The sequence below is a fragment of the Carassius gibelio genome, chromosome B23 (genome assembly GCF_023724105.1).
Source record: "Carassius gibelio isolate Cgi1373 ecotype wild population from Czech Republic chromosome B23, carGib1.2-hapl.c, whole genome shotgun sequence".
Classification (NCBI taxonomy): Eukaryota; Metazoa; Chordata; class Actinopteri; order Cypriniformes; family Cyprinidae; genus Carassius; species Carassius gibelio.
Genome location: NC_068418.1, coordinates 8,790,955 through 8,812,281, shown reverse-complemented (window position 1 = coordinate 8,812,281; position 21,327 = coordinate 8,790,955). Strand labels below are relative to the sequence as shown.

Sequence of the window (21,327 nt, the reverse complement as noted above, 5' to 3'; positions counted from 1 at the left end):
ACGTCTAATATCTAACTTCAAATCTTAATCAAATAGAAGTAAGTACGTTTGAAATATAATTGTGTATTAATCATGTGGGGTCAAATGCGGACACACATGAGGATGTTGTACGGCGTCCTGCATGCGCTCTAATGAGCTGATAACATTCATGGCCTGTCTGTGCTCAGTCACCTTGGCAACTCCAGACAGACCTCAGCATGCCTCGCCGAGGGACAGCGGCGCGCTAACAAATACAAATCAGCTGCTCATCCCAAACGAGTCAAGCCAGACAGACGAATAAACCTCTAGAGCAGATCTGGTCTGAGGAACATGCACACAAACACTGCAATGACAACAGAGGAGAGAAAATCTCATTTCAATTTTGGCGAGGACAAGAAACAAGAGATTTTCTTCACAGTATTGATTGTAACAACATTTCCAAACCAAGTAGGACACAATATCTTCCTGTAAAACTGAGTTTCTGTCTTAACCAAGCAGAAACAGATATTTTGTTGTTACAGTAGCTTGGTAGAGTCTGGTATGAATACAGATTTCACTTTTAAGATCTTGATTTGATTCTGATTCAACTGGGAATACTGTATTCCTGTCCATTTTGCTTTTCTGAATAAATGTCTTTGTTAATGTTGTGAATTATATGGACAGTCTTGCAGACTGATTCAAATCATCAGATGTTATCTATTTAACTATTTATCATAGAAATCGCCTCAAAGATCATTTGTTTTGGGAATCAGACAAAAGTATACTCCTGCCGTTTGTTTCGGATAAATTTGGTCATCATTTATTTTTGACTCAGACGACACTGGATGCACAGCGTATTTATTTTATAAATAACAGACATATTTTTTTTACCATCATTTCATAGTAGGCCTTCTTTTTATGGTAACCCATTCAAAGTATAAGACTATAAGGCCAGTGACACATGATCCTTCAGAATCCATTCTAATATGCTGATTTGCAGCTCATGAAACATTTCTTATTATAAATGGTAAAAAAAAAAAAAAAAAAAAAAAAAACGGAAATTATTGAATATTACCATTTTGTAACAGTATAAATATCTCTGTATATCTTTCTATACACACACACACACACAAATATAAATAAATTAAAATATGATATACTAACAATTTGATATATTTATAACAGCAAAAATGTATGACATTTAATACAGACCGCAAACTGAAATCTGCAATGTAGAAGGTGCTGCACGAATATATGTTCATGCTAACCGAAAATAGTACTTAGGAAAACTTGGGATTTTAAGATCATTCAAATATACTGTAGGTTTATAGATTAACCCGAAAATCAACAATGTTTGGGATCTATAAAATCCTTAGGAATTATCAAATATGCACTGTAAAAAGTGAATGTCTGAAACTTATAAATGAAGCAAAGTTAACTGGCGTATGTTTTACAGGAAAATACGGTAACACTTTACAATAAGGTGTAATTTGTTAACATTATTTAATGTATTAAGTAACATGAATGAACAATAAACAATATTACACTGTTTATTAATATGTCAATTAGTTAGTTTATCGTGTGGCTGTTTTTATGCGCGTATATAAATAAAATTAACTTGAACTTGTTCATTTGTTAAGTTTATTGTTGTTTTATAATTATTTGTGAAATTTCCTAGCATTTTCTGGTTATTTATTTAAAAAAAAATTTTGTGTGTTTGCTCAGCTGCATCACAATGCATTACTGTTGGAAAACACATGAAAACTTCATACAAGCCAAATGTATTTATTTTGTTTTATTTTAAAATATAAAACTGTGATCTGCTGGAGTAGGGCACTTTTTCGATCTGAAGTGATGTCAGATTATGAACTTTATCACTTCGAATTTAGACCATATCATAGTACTGAGACTGCTCTCCTTAGAGTTACAAATGATCTGCTCTTATCATCTGATCGTGGTTGTATCTCTCCATTAGTGCTATTGGATCTTGGTGCTGCGTTCGGCACTATTGACCACAACATTCTTTTGCATAGATTAGAACACTTTGATGGCATTAATGGAAGTGCCTTAGCATGGTTTAAATCATACTTATATGACCGCCATCAATTCGTAGCAATGAATGAAAAGGCATCATATTGATTACAAATGCAGCATGGAGTACCTCAAGGCTCAGTACTAGGGCCGTTACTCTTCACACTTTACATGTTAACCTTGGTAGATATCATTAGGAAACATGGTGTTAGCTTTCACTGTTATGCGGATGATACTCAACTCTAAATTTATTTGCGGCCTGGCGAAACATACCAATTTGAAAAACTAATGGAATGCATAGTCGATATAAAAAAACTGGATGACGAGTAATTTCTTACTGCTAAATTCTGAAAAAACAGAGGTATTAATTATAGGACCTAAAAACTCTGCATGTAATAACCTAGAACGCAGTCTAAGACAATCTGACTTTGCTGCAGCCTGGAATTGAACTGCTGGTTTCGTCTGGTCAGAGGAGAACTGCAACCCCCCGACTGAGCCTAGTTTCTCCCAAGGTTTTTTCTCCATTCTGTCACCGATGGAGTTTCGGTTCCTTGCCGCTGTCGCCTTTGGCTTGCTTAGTCTGGGTCACTTCATTTACAGCAATATCGTTGACTTGATTGCAAATGAGTGCAAAAATACTATTTAAACTGAACTGAGATGATGACATCACTGAATTCAATGATGAACTGCCTTTAACTGTCATTTTTCATTATTAGCACACTGTTTTCCTAATTAATGTTGTTCAGTTGCTTTGATGAAATTGTATTTGTTTAAAGTGCTATATAAATAAAGGTGACTTGACTTGACTTTGCAGTGACTCGGTGGTTGTTGACAGTGATTCCCCATCAGACTAAACCAACAGCACAGGTTAAGAGAGGCCAACTTCAAAGCTCGGCTGACAGCTTAAACAAACACATCTCATTTCCACTGCAATTTCCTAGTTTTGTGTTCATGCATAAACGCACACGCATTGAACACTGCATCTGCAACAATGAGCGGTCCTCTGCACACAGCTGCAGCTAGCAGAAGAAAGGTTGCATTCAGCAACATCAGGTGTTGTGACACTGAAAATGAGAGCCAGTTCCATGAAGGGCCCCTTGGGGGACATAGCCAGATCTGATGAGAACCTGAAGATGGCACATATGGCTCCAAAATGAGACCCTCAGCTGATTGTGACATGATTGTTCTTTGGGGGGCCTCAGACTGACAATAAATCAGTCAATGAAATCTTTGACAATGCCACTCATCTGAGATTAAAAGCCCTTAATAATTGCTCAAAATACTTCCATGTGTAAAACATCTATCATCTTTAGAACTGTGCAGCTTTTATGAGACACTGTTAATATAATGAGCTCTGCATTAATATTAAATTATTATAAATTGTAAATATTTAAAATAAAATAAAAATATTATATAAAATATAAACTACCTTCAAAAGTTTAGAGTTGTATTGTATGTATTATATAATATTTTAATAGAACAAAGTAATTTATGCACACAAAGGCTCCATTTATTTGATCAGACATTCAGTTAAAAGTGTTTCCACATATTATTTTTTAAATGTAATTTATTCCTTTAATGAAAAACTTAATTTGTCCAATCTTCAGTGTCACATGGACATTCAGAAATCTTTCTATTATGATGATTTGCTGCCCAAAATACTTTTTTTTTCAGGATCATTTGATGAACACATAGTTAAAAAAATTGCATTTATTTGGGGGGAAAGCATCATAAATGTATTTATTCTCCCTTTTGATCAATTTAAAGCATCCTTGCTGAATAAAAGTATTAGTTTCTTAATAATATATATATATTTTTTTTCTTTAATTAAAATTCAAACTTTTGAATGGTAGTTTATAATTTATTTAATATATGCAATAGTTCATGTACATTAAAATACAATCTATTAAACATTTTATATATATTAGCAAACAATAAACACTTACCCATTGACTAGGTCATCATCATCAACGTCTACATCAATGTCATCATCATCGTCATCTTCATCTTCTGGTTGGCTCTTGCCCGTCAGGTTGACGTCGCTGAGGTAATCAGACTTGAGGTCGGCCAGGTCATCGTCTGCGGCGTCCAGGCCCTCGATGAGCTGGATGTGCTGCAGGTGGCTGATCTGCGTTGTTGCTCGGATGGGCAGTGAGTGGGCGGTGACCCCGGAGGAGGGGGCATCACCAGCCTGCAGCCGAGGGCTGGACTGGCCTTGGCGCCAGGAGAGAGGGGAGGAACGGTTGGAGAGACTAGAGATGCTGCGGGCGTTAGTCTCGTCACTGTCATAGCACATGCTGCTCTCAATACAGCTGGAAGACAAGAAAAAGAGAAGGTGCTTAAATCTAAAGTTTTTTTTGTATCATTGAGATTAAGAAATACATTTTTCATTTTAGGTATAGTAATTTTGTTGTCTTTTTGTCATTTTATTAGTTTTTTTACGTGTTTATATACATTGGTGTGATGGTTATCGCAGATATTTTGAGATTTGCTGTGGTCATATTACCAACATTTTGGCTTAACTTGCTGACAAAAAGGTCCATTCTCTACTCAATATCGTTGTTACTGTATGTATGAAGCAGAACTAACACAGCAGTCACTATCAAACCAAGTGAAAACCAAGTAAAAACATGTAATTTCATAAAATGATGGTTGAACCTCAGATGTCACATGGACTATTTTAACGATGTCCTTACTACCTTTCTTGGCCTTGGTCGTGTCAGTTGTGTCACTGTCTATGCAGGGACAGAAAGCTTTAAGATGTCTTTTTTTGTGTGTGTGTGTTCCAAAGATAAACAACGGTCTTATGGGTTTGGAACAACATAAGGCTGAGTAATTAATGACAGAATTGTCATTTTTGAGTGAACTATCCCTTTAAGACATGCATTACAGTGTTCATGTACTGTAAGGCTGGAATTACAGTTACAATTTTATAAAACTCACTGATGATTTCTCATTTCACCAACCAATGGCAGATGTGGCAAAAACTTAATTTTGGACTCTGTCTTGTCAGGTTTTCAGCCTGGAATTAACATGATAAAACATTTTTAACTCCACAGAGATGTTTCTGAAAGTTCAGGCAAAGTCATTCGTCATACTGGATATAAGTGTCGGCTTATCACACACCCCCATTTCATCAACACATCACAAAACTCATCTCAGTCTCACACATCTTGTGGATGTATGTCTATGTACTGTAGTCTCTGGTAAGTGATACATCACCCGTGGGGATTTGAAGGTAAAACATGTCTGAGGTTGTTTAATTTCCTTCATGCCTGCTCTACACGCCACTCAAGCTTTCTACAGGAAGTCAGCCGCGCACACGCTGACCCCTCGGGTGGCTTTCTCTGATTTTAAAATAGTAGGTCAAGCTTTGGGAAGCTGGAGGAACTGGCTGACCTTCTGCTGATTCAACACCCACCCACCCCAATCCGAACTAAAGCCCTCATCTGGATAAACTCATATCCTCCCGAGTTGTGACCGCCCTGCAATGATTTTAATGCTCTTATTTAGTTTCCAGGTGTCCAGGTTTGGTTTTAATACTTTTAAGCCAGGCGGATGGATGGAGATTATTTTCCTCTGACCTTGAGCTCAACTTTCAAAGCATAAAAAGCCTTTGAATAAAGTTTGCTCCAATTTAAAAGAACTGAAAAAAAAAAAGAATTTCATTTCAAAACAAGTTTTATCTGTGGCATGCAGTCAATTCATACTTCAGCAATGTTTACAGTCTAAAAGCAGAAATATGTTTTTTTCAGAGGGCAGTTATTACTAGTCTAATTCATAGGTGCAAAAATATGAGATATTTAAGTTGTAAAGGTTAGGGATTACTCTTAGTTTTTCCATCCAAAAATGAAAATTCTTTCATTAATTACTCACCCTCGTGTTATTCCAAACCTCTAAGATCTTTGTTCATCTTCTGAACACAAATGAAGATATTTTTGATGAAATCCGAGAGCTTTCTGACCCTCCATAGACAGCGAGGGTCCTACCATGTTCAAATTCCAAAAACGTACCAAGGACATTTACAAATTGGTTCAGAAAACAACTAACAGCAAATCACAGCATCCCAGTCATTTTGAACTCAAATCACCCGAATACCCACAATGCACTGCGTACTTGTGGTTAGCACAAATTCCTGTAGACATTTTCTACAAATAGCAAAAAGCTGATGAAAAAAATCCCCAGAAAAGAAGACAGTGGCTTTCAGAGCATTGACGTGAATGTGAATTAATCTTCCTTAAAATGCCAGGCGCTTCTGTTTGCCTGACTTTTGTGCTGATTAACGATAATGACGGCTAAATGACAGTGATTATCATTCCTTTTATCCTTCAACAGGCCTTTCTGAGAACACTTCAATCAGACGAAGAGAACATGACAAGTCAAGAAAGTAGCCATTGTTATGCATCATAAAGGACTGGAAGGCCACACAAAACACTGGCATACAGTATGTCTATTATAGAGTTGGGGCTCAGCACTTTACAGACTTTCTCTCGACAGGGGCATTAGTGTTTATGTGCAGAAGATGCATTAAATCAGGCCAATTAGGTTAAGGTTTTAATAGAATGAGTTTAAAGCTGCTGAGGCAGAGTAATTTTACACTAAAAGGCACTACTAAAATCACTCAGACACACTGAAGATAGAGTGCTAAGATACACTACGCTGATGAATCTCTTATAGTTCATCTGTTCGAGTCTGTCAGGAGAGCTGGATTTGAACTCACATTGCCTGTATGAGCACCTGGGCTCAATGCGTCAGAGCACCTGTGTCCACCAGTAAGCCACGGCTCTGACAGCTGTTACACAACAGATTTAGTGTTTCGCTTGCATGGATGGACTCTCTCCAGGCCTGTTGGTTTATAATGTACCATTAACAGCTTCCTCGAGCAACTTCCCCGCTTATTGCTTCTTTAAACAACACTCATAGGCAAAACATTGCCAGTAGCTCTGGTTTCCAATACACTAACACGGCATACTGTGTGAGGTCTAGCAGGGGTTTGTGGTTGTGGCTTTGTGATGAAAGGCTAATCCACCCTTTTGCTGTAGGGTTTGCATGTGTGTTTGTAAACCTCAGACAGCAGGAAACAACAGGGGGAGGTGCTGATGTGAGAATGATGTGAGAAGGACAGAGAAACATCTGCTGCTCTAGTCCACATCTGCTGACTGCCTTTGGTGATGTTTAGACTGCATTCATTTGGAGATATGCAATATGTAATGTTCCTCTGAATGAAATATGACCATACGGGCAGACATTTTACACTTTATTTTTTTAATTATTATTTTTTCTTTAGGGATGCCTTATAATAAACTATATTATTATTATAATTATTATATAATCATTTATAATGTTTATTTGTATTATTAATTATTATTTTAATACATTTTATAATAGAGCATGGCCTATTAAAGGAGAGCAGGACTAGAAGAGTGATCTCCTGTACCTGTGGGTGAGCTGTGACCCCCGTAAGCAGGACATGGTATCTTCCAGGTTCTGCCGGAGGTCGAGGACATTCTGAACGGTGCGTTTCCTCTGGGACTCGGGATCTGCAGGATAGAGCAGAGAGGAGAGGATGAGCGGACGGTTAATGCATGCATTTAGCAGCGATTTGGCCATACATAAACAAGCACACCCATGTGCATCAAGATAGAAAATATTAAAAAGCCAAAGAAAAACATCAATGTATAGATGCATGTTATCGAGGCTTGGTCCACGTCTCCACTCACACGTGTACAGTATTGCAGTTTTCAGTAACAACACACAAACCTTTCTCTCACGCTGTAAGAGCGCAGGGCAACGAAGCAGCGGAATATGACGATTCAGCAAGTGGGCAGCATTTCAGGCAGTACTAGAATGAATTAAACATTACATCTCAGCTTGCCAAGATGCCAAAAGCTCTTTGAGCTACTGTACTAGCAAGCTCACTTAAACAGGACTTTAGTATTTATAAAAGGTCTCCTTTCAGTTTAATTGCTTTCTTTATTTAGGCAAATGTGCTTATACAGATTTATTTGACATTCTAGCTGTAAAACTGTGGGGAAATGCAATATACGTCTTAACTCTGACATGTTGAGGACTGTTTTAAAACTGCTGACAGTAAAAGTGCTGTATTTCATCTGATCAGCCTCCCTCCCTAAAAAAAACAGCGCCGCTGTAAGTGTCAGATTATAAAACCACATAGCGCAGGTTCCTCTCCGTTTATCAGTTCATCAGTTTGGCTTCACACACACCGACAGACTCATATGGAATGAAATACTAGTGTAATAATTATCTGATACTGCCTACAATTTATGGTAAAATTATGGAGAACTGAATTAAATATACTGATAATTTTATACATTAGCAAGCTACATTGTTGTCAAATGACTTCACTATGTTTAACTTAGGAAGTCCGCTCATAACTTTAGAAATAAAAATGTCTTTGTTAAAATGCCTTGGCTTATAACTGCTCAAATAATGAAAAAAGAGACTCATTATTGCTTCATTTATACAGTTCATTTGTCACACTGGTAATTTAATGTAGAGCGCTTTGCACTGTTGCATAAAGTCTTCAGTACAATCTGCTCTTGGTGTATACAGCAGATTTGAGCAAATGTATTAGATTTACCAGGTATTCTATACATATTGATAATTCTCATACTATATACAGTATACTTTTAAAATGGTATGAATACCCATACATGCACACAAAACAAACTCGTCTCATTTCGTCTCAAGAGTTTAGCTCTCATAAAAATATAATAATGTGTTTTTTGTCTGGGAGCTTAAAAATATAAAATATATAGAAATAATCATTCTTTCTAAATATGATGTATATATGAAACATTGATGCCTTTGGATTCAAATATTTAACAAAGCATGCAAACAAATGGCCACTTTTATCATCTTTGTTTTGTGCTCGCAAAACAAAGCCCCACCGGGCCCATTTAAAGCACTTGCTCGCACTGGCCCGACAGTGGAAAAGCGGCTATCGAGTTTTATTCTGCTACCACACATTCATTATTACATTACCCTCAACCGATAATACTACATACCAAATATTAACAGCAAATTTAACAAAGTTTGTAAAAACAACTAAAAGATTAAGTTGAAAAGTTCACAAAAGTTGCCAACTTTGTTAAATCCAACATGTCACTGTTACCTGGATCCACCTGCATCCACCCTAGAAATTGTGAATGGGTCGACTAACCAGAGCGGAATTATTAATGACCTGAAATTTTGGCAAGCAAAAAACAAACAAACAAATAATCCGTATTTGAAAAATTGGAGGGGATTTATTACTGACCAAAACAGTTAATGCTTCTCCGATAACATGATTTGACTGTTTAAAGTTTAAAAAGGTTTGAGCCAAAATGGTTTTGGAGGGAATTAATTACTGAACAAAACAGTTAGCGGTTCTCAGATGACGTGTTTTGACTGTTTCAAGACTCTGCACAATGTGCACATAACATTGACAAGTAACAACACGTGAGAATGTCAGTGTCGACACAATTCACAGAGAGAAAAAATCTAGTTTTTGTTTGCAATTGGGAAAATGTGTTCGTCTGAAATATCAAGAGGTAGTTTATGGTCGAAAAACTTTACTACATCTGGTGTATTACCTGTGAACAAGATCAATTACCCAATTAGCCAGCATTGTTCAATTTACTTTTTAGGCTAAATGAAAAAAAAAACCATTCTGTTTATCACTAATTGTAATGACTTCAAATGCAATACCCTTTGACAGCCAATGCCGTGTAAGGCAGAAACCAATGTCAATTTGGTGGGATTAGTCTGTACTGGTCCTTGCCACCTTACATCCCTCCCAAAACCTGATCGCTCACACCATCTTGTATGTTTCCCCTGGGGTGTGTTAATCCTGAAGTTCGACCAGTCAGCACAGCAAGACTCCATGCCAAACCCTCTGTAATGACATCCAGACTGGCATTAGTCAAAGTCCTGGTCTTAATTCACTTTAATCTTCACCATAGTCAAAATATTGTGTGTGTTTGTGAGTGTGTGTGTCGTGGATCAGCACATGGAGGTGGCCCATGGTTTTGTGATGAAAATGGAGAACCCCCCATGCGGCCCCCTGTGGAGTGTCTCTTTATTCATGCATAATCTCAGACAATTAGACTCATGAAATACAATGAGTCTCCCAGAGTGGATCAAATGGGCTGCTCTGTAAATCAGGCTGCTGATGAGGGTGGTTTATACTGTACATAACTGCGGCCTTCTACATTGGTCATATTTATGTCATGCTATGCTCTCTCTTAAAGGCTTTAAATACTAATGAAGACCCCTGCATATAATACTGCATATACTGACCAGAGCAGAGATCAAATTAGGACTTTAAATATAAGAAAATATCAACAATATATTCTGCTAAGAAAGTAAGGTGAACAAGCTGTAGTATCCATTGATGTCTTTATATTCTCCTGCATATTCGGACCTGGGACAGGATTAAATAGCTACAACTCTTATAATGCAAATGTACCATGTTCGGGACCAAAAAACACTGTATGAACAGAATCTAGAGTGGGCAGGAGAGGGGGATCAATTAAATTTGGGTTCAGACCAATCATAAGTTTGAAAGCAACCATAAGCCTCGTTCAGTACAGTTAAAGTAGTCCATGTGACATCAATGGTTCAACCATAATTTCATGATATTATTTTAATGATGTCCCACAGAACAACAAGTGTCGCCCCAGATCTGGGCCAACATTATTTTGCTGTCTGGGGTCCTCACTACCTTTCTGGGCCTTGAATGTGGTATTTCTGTTGCTGTCTATGCAGGGACAGAAAGCTCTCAGATTTCATCAATAATATCTTCATTTGTGTTCCGAAGATGAAGGGTTTACAGGTTTTGAACGACATGAGGGTAAATAAATAATGACAGAAACTATCCCAATTAACACTGCAACACTAGCTCAAACAACAGTGTAATTTTGGGGAAGGGCTGTCAGTTTGGTTCACCAATGACAGCTTGGAATCCTGTTGCAAAACATATTATTTAATAATTCTAGGTCATTCCTTTGTATATTACTTACATCACCATTAGTTTAGCAATTATTGCAAAAATAGGCTGACAATATTCCCATGTTGACAGTGATGGTGTCTACAACAGTCTGTGGCTGAAAGGGCCATTAACTCTCTGTGATAGCGCACAGCATTAAGCCATGAGAGGGTAATTGCCAGAAAATGGACAGATTTGAGAGAACATGTTGGATTCAGTGGACCTTTTACACCCAAAATATGCACAGTGCGGATTTTCTTCCACTCCTCGCTGGATTCAGATTTCATCTCCATCACAAAAAAGCGTTCATTTTTAAGCATTTTATTCGTCCAAGAACAACATGTCTAACTGTAGCCACTAAGTTTCCTCTCAGTAATATGGAACCGTGCAGGGATCACTCCAGTTGGCAAGCAGATACATGTGAATTGTACTGTTGAGCTCCGGTGTAACGAAAGAAGACTGAGAAGATCATCACACTTCCAACACCCACGCCTAAGGACCCCTACGGATCAGTCCAGCTGGCCAGTACTGGAATGACCTATGCAGTGAAAGAGAAGTCATGAAACAATGAAAAAATGGCCATCACCCTCATGGCTGTAGACTAAGTATGCCAAGTCTGGAAACACCACTCATTGCTGCTTTGATGGCAAGAAACACGCTCACAGAAAATATCACATTGAATTTACTGTTAAGAGGTGTGACATATAAGAACTATTGATTACAGGGGCTTTGGGAATTAGCTCAATACTGAGATGATTGAGATGCTGAATGCAGCCATCTGCCGATCAAAGTGTTCAAGCTGTTCACATTTGAAAGGTTATCTCCAGTGGAAAGCGACGGGGTGCCAAATAAATATTAATTCAATCATTTGTGGTGTTTGCTTAGAGTTTGTGCAAAGCCCTAATCCTAAATATCAAATTTTAACTAATCTGAAACCCCATTTGTGCCAGCAACCACACCATAACAAAAGAGACGTGACATACAGCCAAGTATGGTGATTCATACTCAGAATTTGTGCTCTGCATTTAACCCATCCAAAGTGCACACACACACACACCATGAACACACACCTGGAGCAGTGGGCAGCCATTTATGCTGCGGAGCCCGGAGAGCAGTTGGAGGTTTGGTACCTTGCTCAAGGCCACCTCAGTCACGGTATTGAGGGTGGAAAGAGTGCTACACATTCACCAAAGCACCTTAGCAATGCCCTAGATACCACCCCGAGACTGTCAACACCATAGCAATCACCACAACACCTTAGCATCTATATAGCAAAACCCTGGAAACCACCCTGAACATACTAACAGAGATTTAGCAACCACTGGAAAACTTCAGCAACACCCTAGCCATCACCCTGAACACCACTGACCTTCCACCACTCTAACAACCATGTAGTAAAGCCAAATCAACCAACATATCACCACAGTTACTGCATAGCAACACCCTGGCAACTACCCTAAACATACTAAAAGCCACTTAGCAACCACTTAAACAAGTTAGCGACACCCTAGCAACCACCCTGAACACCACTGGCCTGGCAATCACCCAGAATACTCTAAAAACCATGTAGCAGTACTTTAGCAAACCAACAAAACACCATAACAACTGCATAGCAATCACCCCAAAAACATGAACAACCACATACAGTACAACAACCAGAAAAGGAACCCCATAGCAATGCCTTGGCAAACCTCTAAAGGGTTATAGCATCCTAGTGCCAAGTATTAAACAAGCTAACAAAACTCACATATTTTTCAGAAAATGCATTAATAACTAGGCCTTTTTTTTGACCAATGGAAAACATCAATCAGATGTATATTTGTAGGATTGTTCAGACACACAGTATTGCTTAGGTATTATGTCTGATACCCTACGCTAGATGGCACACATGGTTGGCTGAATCAGTGCATTAAAGATTGGCACTCCATCCAAAATGCCCAAGAGTCACATTCATTCACTGAGCAGTAGTAGTTAAAATCATATTAGACACACTTGAATCGACCACTCTAGGACAGCTCATTTCATTTGTTCATGAATTAAATCCGTTCCTCTCTACATTCATCCTGATGAATGTGCCAGCAGGGCAAACAACTAGCACCAGAAAACACTGTGGGGGGGGTGGGGAGGGGCTTAGCTTTTCCATTGTTTATTAGACTATAATAAGCAGAACTGTTATGACTCAATTAAAGGCGTTTTCTCAGAAAAGGCAAGGGAAGTTGTTTCCTTTAAAATCTGGATTAGAAAATAATCACTCAGAGGAACTTCTAGTCACTCTCAAAATAAACAACTCACGGGACTTCACCTCATTTCACACAACACTAATCTCAATGCTATGAAAGTTCGGTTACATGGGTTTTCTGTAACATTCTCTGTGTGTGTCGTTGGAAGCTGAATGAAAACCTCTGTTTAAATCTTTTTTTTGTCCATTTTCAGTCATGCAACCACCTCTGATTTGTAGTTATATGACGTAAAGCGCAGACTGAAGAGCATTAAATAATTATTAAGCATTGCTCGCCAGCTTTGGCTGGTGCTCTTCCTGATGCAAATGTCTGCTCTTGAATCCAAAACAGGGATGTATAACACACTACATCCTGAAACAAAAGACATCAGCCGGTGTAGAAGGTGGGGGTCCTCTCCAATCCCTCCGCTGCATCTAATCGATTCCACGCGGTTGTTAAGCACAACTCTCGTTTATGGTAATTAAAGCCTCCCCACTACAGGGGTGAGATTGATGGAAAGGTCCAAGGCCATCAGACTTCCTGTTTTCCAAATCGGCCCGGGCCCAGAGGACCCAGCTGCAGCCGGGGCGAGGGAATGAGGAAATTAGGGATGCAAATTTCACCCCCCATCGCAAGTACATTCCCGGGGGGAAAGCTAATGAATCAAGGCTAGCTGGTTAAATGCAGCTGGGGGGGACTGCAGTACACCTGCCTCCCCCTCTTTACACCCTCATCTACTTGTGAAAGAAAGAGTTGAAAGCAGCCACTACCAGCAATACAGCCATTGTCTTTTCTCAGACTATTCAGGAGTATACAAGTTGATTCAGGACTGACCGTGGAAAAGCAGAGACACTGGGAGAATTCTAATGGTACATGCTTTAAAAGAAAAATTGGAATCAGGCCGACGAGCAGAGAACCAACAGTAGCTTAGTTAGCGTGTTACAGTAATATATTGCGACGACAAGGGACTGGGAGAATGGAAGCTTCTAAAGGAATGGGAGGACTCTACAGTATATTTAGCTCAAAAGAGAACACAATAAAACAAAGGCTGTAAAGTGTTTTGCATTCTAATGGCAAACACTAAACCCACATAAAGGACTTGTCAAATGCTTGGATTGTTGTAGTCACACCTCATTTAATAGGGTTTAAAAATGACCCTCTATCACAGGATGGAAGATTAACAGTAATCCCATAATTACAGTTAGCGTAAAATTGGGATTTATGAGGCTCTAGTTCTTTAACTATCATTTCATAGTCTCTATTGGAAAAGATCTGGGTCATGCAATAGATCACTGCCCAGTGGATAGCTAGTTGTGGTTTCCAAAATTTGGACAACGGGCCCCGCTCAGAAAACATTGAGGACGACCTCACACAAAGGGTCAGTTAAATGAGATCCCAGATTTAATGAAAAGTAGTAACTCATGCATGCTAACCCTAATAACCAAATCTTCTGGATCTGCTCCAAATTCTTGGACCTCAGTCTCCCAAGGAGAGGAGAGTCAAAGAGAGTGAATCACAGTTAGAGATTATGGGGTCTTCAGAACTTCCAAGATGTTGATGCAGAGAGTCTAACCTAATATTACAACATCCACACACTAGATTGTGAAGTGTTTTCATCTCTAAAATGCACTACCAACTTAGAGCACCATCTGAATCTGACACTGCCACATGCTTAAAAGACAGGCAATGTCTTCCTAATTAGCAACTGAAGCATAGCCTGTCAATAAAGAAGCTAATAGGGTGAAGACAGATGCTTACTGGAACCATCTTCTGCATTTCTGAAAATGCTGTTAAGAGCAAGAAGCAAAATGGACAAAGTAAAAGGATGTCATAGAGTGCTGAAAGCTCTGAGAAGATTTTTTTGGCAGATACAGGCCACTCTTCTAAGAGGTCTTGTGTGGAAAGTGTACTAAACCAATCACAGCATGGAGCTCTTGCTGGATCCATCGGTCTTTCCAAATGATGATCAATTTCCATCAGTTAATGTTTTCATTTTCCATGTTTTATTACCAGAGCCGAGGAACAGATGATGTTTAATTGGTTAATTAGGGTATACTGGGTGACAGGTTGTTAATAACAGGTGAAATAAGGCCAAATGAATCCCAAAGGGCTGTTAATGGAGTTTAATGGTGTAGCATTGAGCCAGAGAAACATTTATCGCTACTTTGACAAGCTGGCTGATATTTTACTAGCAACACACTGCAATGCTCTTAAATTACTCTGAGCAATAATCCATTTCAGATTCATTTGTGGTTTAGGGGAAATGGTATAGTTTCCAGCTTCTCCACCACAAGTTTGTTTTATTTCCAGTTTACCTTATGTGTGTGTTTTTCAGTTCTCCTCCTCTACTCAAGTCTCTGTACTTAGAAACAGAGTGGTGACCTCGCAAACTTGAAAACAGGAAGACAGATACACATGCAAGCATGCTGCATCTGGTGAATGAAGGGACTCTTAAATAACAATACAGTGTCCTGCCGACGCTTTGGCCAAATGGTAGAAGACACACTGCAGGAAATGAGAAGACGGATTGGAATATCCGCACAAAAATCACAATAATATCCTTGGGGAATAACTACAGAGAGGAAAGAAAGCAGTGATGCACTGGTCTAATCATGCTGGTGTTGTTTCCCGAAAGTATTATAAGACTTCCTTATCTTGCATCACTCATGTTGCAATCCCATGACACTTTTTCAGAAGAAAACTGTTTCGCAAAATCACGCAAAAGGCCAAACTGAATGAGAACGGCTTAGAAAGTGTTGCCAATGAAATAGACCTACTGCCATGACAAATCTGATTTTAAATTCAGAGGTATTAAGCAAAGAAAGCAACACGAAGGGATTTCTCAAAACACCAAGGATGGAAAATTTTATGGATACTTAAATATAATAAAGTTAGACTCAATACTATATCCACCCTTCTGGACACAAAGTCTAGGCTCCTAACAAAAATAAAACCTTTTTATTGTCACCTTGAAGAAGATGACTTCCTATTCATGACAAAGGGAAATTCCCATTCTAAACTTGTTTCAGGTCAGAGAGCTCTCTGAGGACTGCAAGAATCTTTTTACAATATCTATTGTTGCTGTCAGAAAAAGCTGTCATCAAATGGTCAAACTAAAAGGAATATTTCAGGTTCAATACAAGCTAAAATTGTTTTAGGTTATATAGAAACAAACTGGAAAGAAAAAGTTGTAAAATCATTAAATGCATAGTTTATTTATGAAAAAGTTCTGGTTATGTTAAAACATCTCCCTGCTCAGTAGAAGAAGTGGAATTGACCTTAAATCAAGTTTTTTCTATTTTCCCCAAGGAAAAGCTTATTCCACACCACTCAAAACTGACCAGAAGCATTCAAGTTTGGTGAGGAATCCCTGCATGTCCAAGGGCAGGGAGGTGTGAACTGGGAGTGATGCCCAGACAACTGCAGGGTTTAAAATCTGACTGGAGCAGAGAAGCCTCCAACATCACAGCTGCATCTCTGGCAAGACCCTTAGGAGCTGAGGAGGTCCACCCAGCTGTTGTTGTCAACAGAGAGAGAGAGTTGGAAAAAAGGTCCATGTGGAACAATGTTTTCTTGCCAAAGATTGAGCACAAATGTTGCTCAATGTCTTCTGAAGCTCAAGGAGGCAAGATGTGGTGCAATGCTGTGTGATAAACAAAAACAGCACAACTCTGAACTGACCTCAAGCCAGAGTGATCCTATCACCTCCATCACATGGAGGGTCATAGAGACCAGCTGTGGAACTGGAGACCATGTGTGGAGGGAACTTGAGATCAACTGCTTCTTCCTGCTTTGGGGCAAAATGTTTGCTTTTAACAAGGGTCTCCAGTCTTCTTCTCAATGCAAAGATGAAGAGATTTGGCCAGTCTGAAATCTGCTAAGGATAGCACACATAGTTATATTCAACCGAGAGGACACAACAAAGTCATTTTATTACTAGTTACTCATTATTCTTCATTATTTTAAGGAACCCCTAAAATTCTCCTACCGTACGTAGAAAGAACATAAGACAGGCCACTTTTTAACACTTATTTGATGAGTCAAAAATCATACAAATTCAAACTTTATGATGTGCATTTTGGAAAGAAAAAAACTTTCAAATAAGTTAAATACTGTTGTTCTGCTGTCTCAAAAAAAATCAGACCTGGGGTAAGATGAGCCAACCATTGGGGTAAGTTGAGTCAGTTTGAGTCATTCACATATTTAATTTAATTTATGCAATCCTTTAATTCTATCCAATGCTAGGCAAGATCATCAACTTGATGTTTTAAAAAGGAAACCACCTAAAGATTCTAAAAACAGCAGTAACTCATTTTACCCTGGTAGAGACGGCATGATGTCAAAACATTTTTTGGGATGAGAATAAATCTGGACAAAGCTGCTGCCACTGAATGAATGTATGCACAAATATTCGTCGACGGGTACTTCAAGCAAATCTTCAGAATCTAAAATATTCTTTGATTAAAAGATGCACAATCTGGCTGGATTTTCACCATCTCAAATTAATCATCAGACTCACAAGAATCTTTTTAAAGAGATAAAATAAGAAACAAAAAGAACATCATAATACTTACATTTCCTTATCAGGCCATTGATTAAACAGGCCTGGAACTTTATAATCGGAAAACAACTTTAAGCATCAACTGACATGCTAATGCATGTATTTAGATGTCTGTGACAATTCAAATAAAGTCTCTGAGGCGAACCCGGTCTGAATCTGGCCAACCTTGCATTTTGTACTAATTCGAACCTAGACTCTGATGTGTTTGATGCTACCATTTTGCTCACTGTTAATGGAGAATCAAGAGGCACTGGGATGTTTGAATTTATAATGGCTTGTGTAAAGATGTCGTTTTATTGCTAGTGACAAACAACACATCTGTGGCATAGACCAACAAATCTCATTCTCTCAGCGCTTAAGTGTTTACTCTAGACCACTGGATGTGATCATTCATAATGGAGTTTCAACTGACTTGCTCTTCTGCAACTTTCAGACCCTAGTGAACATCCAGTTTCATACATTGGCAGCTAATGTTTAAGTAATTCCTTTTTAACAAAACCTGACAATTTGAGGAGATAATTAGCCCTGGGTATCATTGGCAATGTGACAAAGCAGAACAGAGTTTGTTTGAATGCTATAGTTGAGTAGATTACCTATTATCTACAAGCACAGTGGCATTTAGTACATTAATAATTAACATTGCCTGTTTCTTATCAATTATACAAGAGCAATGTTAGTAACCACTAGTGACTATTGGTAAAAGAGTTGATTTCTTGCCCTTTATTCATACAAGCGAACCCAAGATATGTCCTCACATAAAACTGAGAAAAGCTTACACAATTATTTCCCCATGACGGTTAAGGCCATCTCAACCGCAAAGCAATTATGGCTTTCAAAAACACAACTGTGCCGCTACTGCGCATAAACCACCACTTGACTTCAAAAACTGGACATTTGAGGAAGACCCACAAAGCAGCTCTCACGTAACTGACATAAAAATAAATATGAGCATGCATCCAAGAGTTGGCCATTTTACATGGAAATACACTGGAAAGTATTGCTCTTTGAGAGTTATTTTACAACATGCTTAAATATAGGGCTGCTTTCAAGCACATGTTTGTTGACGATTAAAATTGTGCTTAACAGGCTGAAACTACAGGCATAAGGACATAAACAATATACATTTTGTAATATTTCTGGATGTTTTAAGAGATAAATTGACATTATTTCCATGTTACATGCTTGCATAAATGAGCGTGTTCCTTCCACTATTCTGTTTTGCAGACATGCAGAAATTCGATTAGGACTTAGATTGAATTAGTCACACACTGCATGCCAAGGCATGGAGATGTTGGTCATGACAGTAATCACATTACAAATCTTTTGGCCGTCAAAACTGCACACAAGTCATGGTCTCAGTGCACACATAATGGAAACAGGGTTGTGCATGTTTCCATGTTAACAGAGGTGTATAAACCAAAACTTGATCTTTATTTGCAGTTCCTCTTTCAATTCCTGTTTTCACTGCGTTTTGTTATTATGTACCATTTAGTCATCAGATTCACATTTTGGTGGACAGACGTTAAAGCTAATTCTAATGCATAAAATCCAATCAGATTTTAAGAAAATCTGAATTTATTTATTTAGTATTATTTATTTATTTATTATTATTGTTATTATTATTATTTTTATTTTTTTTGCATTTTTCATTATACAATCTATGATTCACCTGCTGTTCCAAATCTAGTGACCTGTCTATATAAACAGTTATCTCCTGAGGATGCATGCTGAAATGAATCTTCATAAGCAGCAGATTTTGAACATCATACAGTTGTGATGAACCATGTGAATAAGATAATATCTTACACATTTTAAATGGTATACATTTTGTGTAAAAGTTAAAAATTTTCATCAGTTATAGAAATTCAAATCCGTCTTTATTATAATTTCATCTGTGTATACACACAGTATATACTGAGCTTTTTGCAACACTGGTTACAATGTTAGTACTGCCTTCTTCCTTGAGTATAAATGTGATGTTACATTATAATTCTACTAAAACAGTACCTTGAAGGTATAATTATGCTGCCTACCTTTTGTAAATTTTGTGTTGGACATGTGACTAAGATGCCTTAAACTGCTGCCTATGTAGGCAGGTCATTAGGTTTGGGAAAAAAAGAACTAATGATGGCCGGACACTGCAAATAAAATACACTTCATCAATTCAAAATGTGAATGTATGCATGGCTGTATGTATGCCTTTATACAGTATGTGTGTTTGTGTTTCCCTTGAGAGCTGCTCTTATACAACCAGACCTGTTTGAAATGAAATCATGCAAGCTGTGAAGAGAAGACCTGCAGCATGCTGAGATGTCAATCAGGCTGACTTTAACCCTTGCAACAATTTCCTGGCTTCCTGGCAAACATAATATACACTGCATTTTAGTGATGGTTTCCGTTTAAAAGGAGCTGCTTGAATTTATAAAACCATTTCCTGCACATTATCATTTCTCTAACTGCCCGATGCTCAATTCTACAAGCAATTTAATGCGACACACACATTTGTCTTGCATAACCCAACAATAATCAAATACAGCAAATAAGGAAATCCTGTGCCATGACCTTACAAAATGCTTCAAGGTCATTAGGCCTTATTCCCCAGGAAATGGATTGTATTTACTGCAGTATTAATGTAAATTTGAGATAAGTGTATTGTCGTATCGTTATCACCACATTCTACTTTTCTTTTTTGTAGACCAATTCAACCACAGTAACCTCACCCTGAATTCTGAACTGTCAGCAGAAATCATGTCCAGTGCATCTATTGCACTGCTAACCCAGACCAACCAGCAAGCTCAAAGCTCAATCCAGACATGGAAATGATGATGATGAAGATAGCAGTAAAGTGCCTCTGGTAAGGAGGCTCTCAGAGACACACCCTTCGACAGCAGAATAAGACACTGAGCACCAGTTGTCAAAAAAAAGTTAATGGCTGTTCCTACTGTATATAGTGTGGATTAAAAATTAATAACAAGAGTTAAAAAAAAAAAAAAAAACAATTAATACATTTTTCCAAAATAAAATGAATATTCAATGCAAAATAATAGAAGGTTGGGCTTGATTTCATTCATCACAAAGAAAGAAAGAGATATCAGTAACTTTTCACTGCACTATTTTAAACTAAACTACAAACATTACTGAATTTGGCACTTTAATTGTCATTATCTTCATGCTTAACTAATCCTTAAAGCTGTGGTTTTATTTATTTAAAAGGAGTTTTAGTGCATGTGATTGGATATTTGGTTTGGTAAAGCTCTTATCAACACAAGTAAGAAGCATCTGTCCTTAAGTATTTAGAAGACACATTGGGCTTCTCCATCTGATCTTAGCAGTGTTTCTCTTAACCCTCTCCTGGTGGCTCTCAACTGTCGCTGTCTGATACCAAAAGCATCTAAGTATTTTTTAATGTTATTTATTACCAAGTAGAGAGCTAATTTGTATAATTATATAGATATGGCTTGACTTACCAGTTATACTGATTCCCCACAACCTTCTGTCTATTATTTCAAGTCTCATTTCTGATTATAGTTATCATTCAAATGGTAAAAATATCAAAAGTAAAACAGAAA

The 21,327-nt window shown here is 38.0% G+C and overlaps 1 protein-coding gene across 6 annotated transcripts in view; it reads right to left on the bottom strand.

Moving 5' to 3' along the window:
- LOC128011659 (neuron navigator 1) overlaps positions 1-21,327 on the bottom strand; it is a 131,956-nt gene that overhangs the window by 74,117 nt on the left and 36,512 nt on the right. For all 6 annotated transcript variants that reach the window (XM_052594310.1, XM_052594307.1, XM_052594309.1 and 3 more), the window contains 2 exons: positions 7,427-7,529; positions 3,936-4,301 (listed from right to left, as the gene is read on the bottom strand). In XM_052594310.1, the coding sequence (XP_052450270.1) occupies positions 3,936-4,301; positions 7,427-7,529 (469 nt within the window). The remainder of the gene's footprint in view (positions 1-3,935; positions 4,302-7,426; positions 7,530-21,327) is intronic.